The 2,500-nt window shown below is 31.0% G+C and overlaps 1 protein-coding gene across 1 annotated transcript in view; it reads right to left on the bottom strand.

Moving 5' to 3' along the window:
* The window catches only part of LOC137621732 (probable glutamate receptor), an 11,324-nt gene that overhangs the window by 3,602 nt on the left and 5,222 nt on the right, over positions 1-2,500 (bottom strand). The window contains exons 6-7 of the mRNA XM_068352250.1: positions 1,854-1,978; positions 558-772 (exon numbers count right to left, since the gene is read on the bottom strand). Of these exons, the coding sequence (XP_068208351.1) occupies positions 558-772; positions 1,854-1,978 (340 nt within the window). The remainder of the gene's footprint in view (positions 1-557; positions 773-1,853; positions 1,979-2,500) is intronic.

Here is a 2,500-nt window from a genome sequence, read left to right as displayed (position 1 = left end):
ATATTATTATTTTGTTATTATTATTATTGTTAGTATTATTATTATTAATACTATTATTATCATTATTATTATCATCTAAGCTGCACACCTAGTTGGAAAAGCAGGATGCTATAAGGCCAAGATAGCCAACAGGGAAAAATAGCTCGGGAAAGAAGGAAATAAATAAATGATCAAACCATAAGAAAAGAATGAACAATATAGATAAAATATTTCAGGAACAGTAACAACATTAAGATCGATCCTTCATAAAAAATAATTTTATGAATATTTTCCGAGCAAGGCAAAAGAATGATCTCACGAACATTTACTAAGCAATGCAAAAGAATCAGCTTATAAATATTTTTAGGCAATGCGAAAGAATTATTTCACGAATATTTTCTAAGCGATGCGAAAGGATCATTTTACGAATATTTTCTGAGCAATGCGAAAGAATCAGTTTATGAATATTTTCCGAGTGATGCAAAAGAATTATCTCACGAATATTTACTAAGCAATGTGAAGGAATCAGTTTATGACCATTTTTAGACAATGCGAAAGAATCAAAGTAATCAGCTAACCATCATGGCATCATAAACGACGCTTTGGGCTGGCATGTAAGTCTTGATCCCCGACTGGACGAGTTCCTCCATGTTGTTGAAGGGCAAGGGCACCTTCGGCAGGATGAGCATCGCCTTCAGGTTGCTCCTGTAGACGGTGTTCACCACCAGGCAGAGCAGTAACCACAGGCCCGTGATGATCCTGACGGAGTTGCCTCTCGGGCACCAGTAGCAGGCTGCAGAAGGGCGGAGGGAGGGGAGAATTCCTTGTGACACACAGATGAGTAAGGTCTTCCACACAGCATACACGCTTTTACACACTTATACTGTATATATATATATATATATATATATATATATATATATATACACATACATATATATATATATATATATATATATATATATAAATATATATATATATATAAATATAATGTATATATATATATATATATATATGTTTATATAAAATATATATATTTATATATATTTATATATATATATATATACATATATATATACGTAGACATAAATTGTGTATATATATATATATATATATATATATATATATATATATAGACATAAATTGTATATATATAATTGTGTATATATATATGTATATATATATATATATATATATATTTATATATATATATATATGATAAATTTTGCACATTTTACGTGTTTTTCATATTCAAATAAGCCATATATATTTTTGATACATTAATGTCTGGATTCTCTTAACGACCTCGGGATCAGAGCCCCAGGCGAAATCACACAAAGACAAGAGCTTGGCTCCGGCCGGGAATCGAACCCTGGTCGGCAAGCTTGTACAGACAGTGACTAACCCACGTGGCCAAGTGGGTTAGTCACTGTCTGTACAAGCTTGCCGACCAGGGTTCGATTCCCGGCCGGAGCCAAGCTCTTGTCTTTGTGTGATTTCGCCTGGGGCTCTGATCCCGAGGTCGTTAAGAGAATCCAGACATTAATGTATCAAAAATATATATGGCTTATTTGAATATATATATATATATATATATATATATATATATATATATATATATATATATATATATATATTATCTAGCTCAATACAGAGACGACTGGCGAAATCTAACCGAGGCCCTTTGCGTCAATAGGCGTAGGAGGAGATTATGATGATGATTATTAATATTAATATATATAAAAATGACTCTAGATTGTCCGCAATGAAGTCAGTCCTGACATATTGGATATCAGGATGAACACTTCAACACGCAGTCCTTTAAACCCCATATATACAAGACTATGGACACAAATACGCCAGTAAAGACTCACACTGTGCAATGAGCGAAGCCGACGTCCAGAGGCAGGAGTACCACAAACCTCGAAGCGAACTTTCATTGACCTTCCGGTCTTCGTCGCTTCCTCGGTGGGTTGTCAATGGCGTTGATTCATTCGTACTTGATAAAAGAATGATTAAGATAAAGATTAAGAATATTAAAATAAAAGATTTATTAAGATAAAGATCAAGAATATTAGAATAAAAGAATTATTAACATAAAGATTAAGAATATTAAAATAAAAGATTTATTAATATGAAGGTTAAGAATGTTTTTTTTTTTTTTTTTTTTTTTTTTTTTTTTTTTTTTTTTACAGTTAATTGCAACGTTCAGTTGCGCTATTGTTAAGTGTTCTTGCAAAAGAGTTTTTGAGAATTAACCTTTTGATGTTTTATTCAAAGGTTAAGACACGGTTTAACGCAATATACTTTTGATTTACAAAATAGCAATGAAATGTTCAAGGAAATTGTTTTTTTTTTTTTTTTTATATATATATATAATTATCTTTTTGATATTTTATGCTAGGGTTAAGGACACTTTAAAAGCATAATATACTTTTGAGATACAAAGTAACATTGAACTGCAAAAAGGGTAATCTATACCAATTTAAATCAACTTTGATAAATTCCATTATAGCGCTTA

Source organism: Palaemon carinicauda, chromosome 2 (genome assembly GCF_036898095.1).
Source record: "Palaemon carinicauda isolate YSFRI2023 chromosome 2, ASM3689809v2, whole genome shotgun sequence".
Lineage (NCBI taxonomy): Eukaryota > Metazoa > Arthropoda > Malacostraca > Decapoda > Palaemonidae > Palaemon > Palaemon carinicauda.
This window is presented reverse-complemented; position numbering and strand designations above follow the sequence as displayed.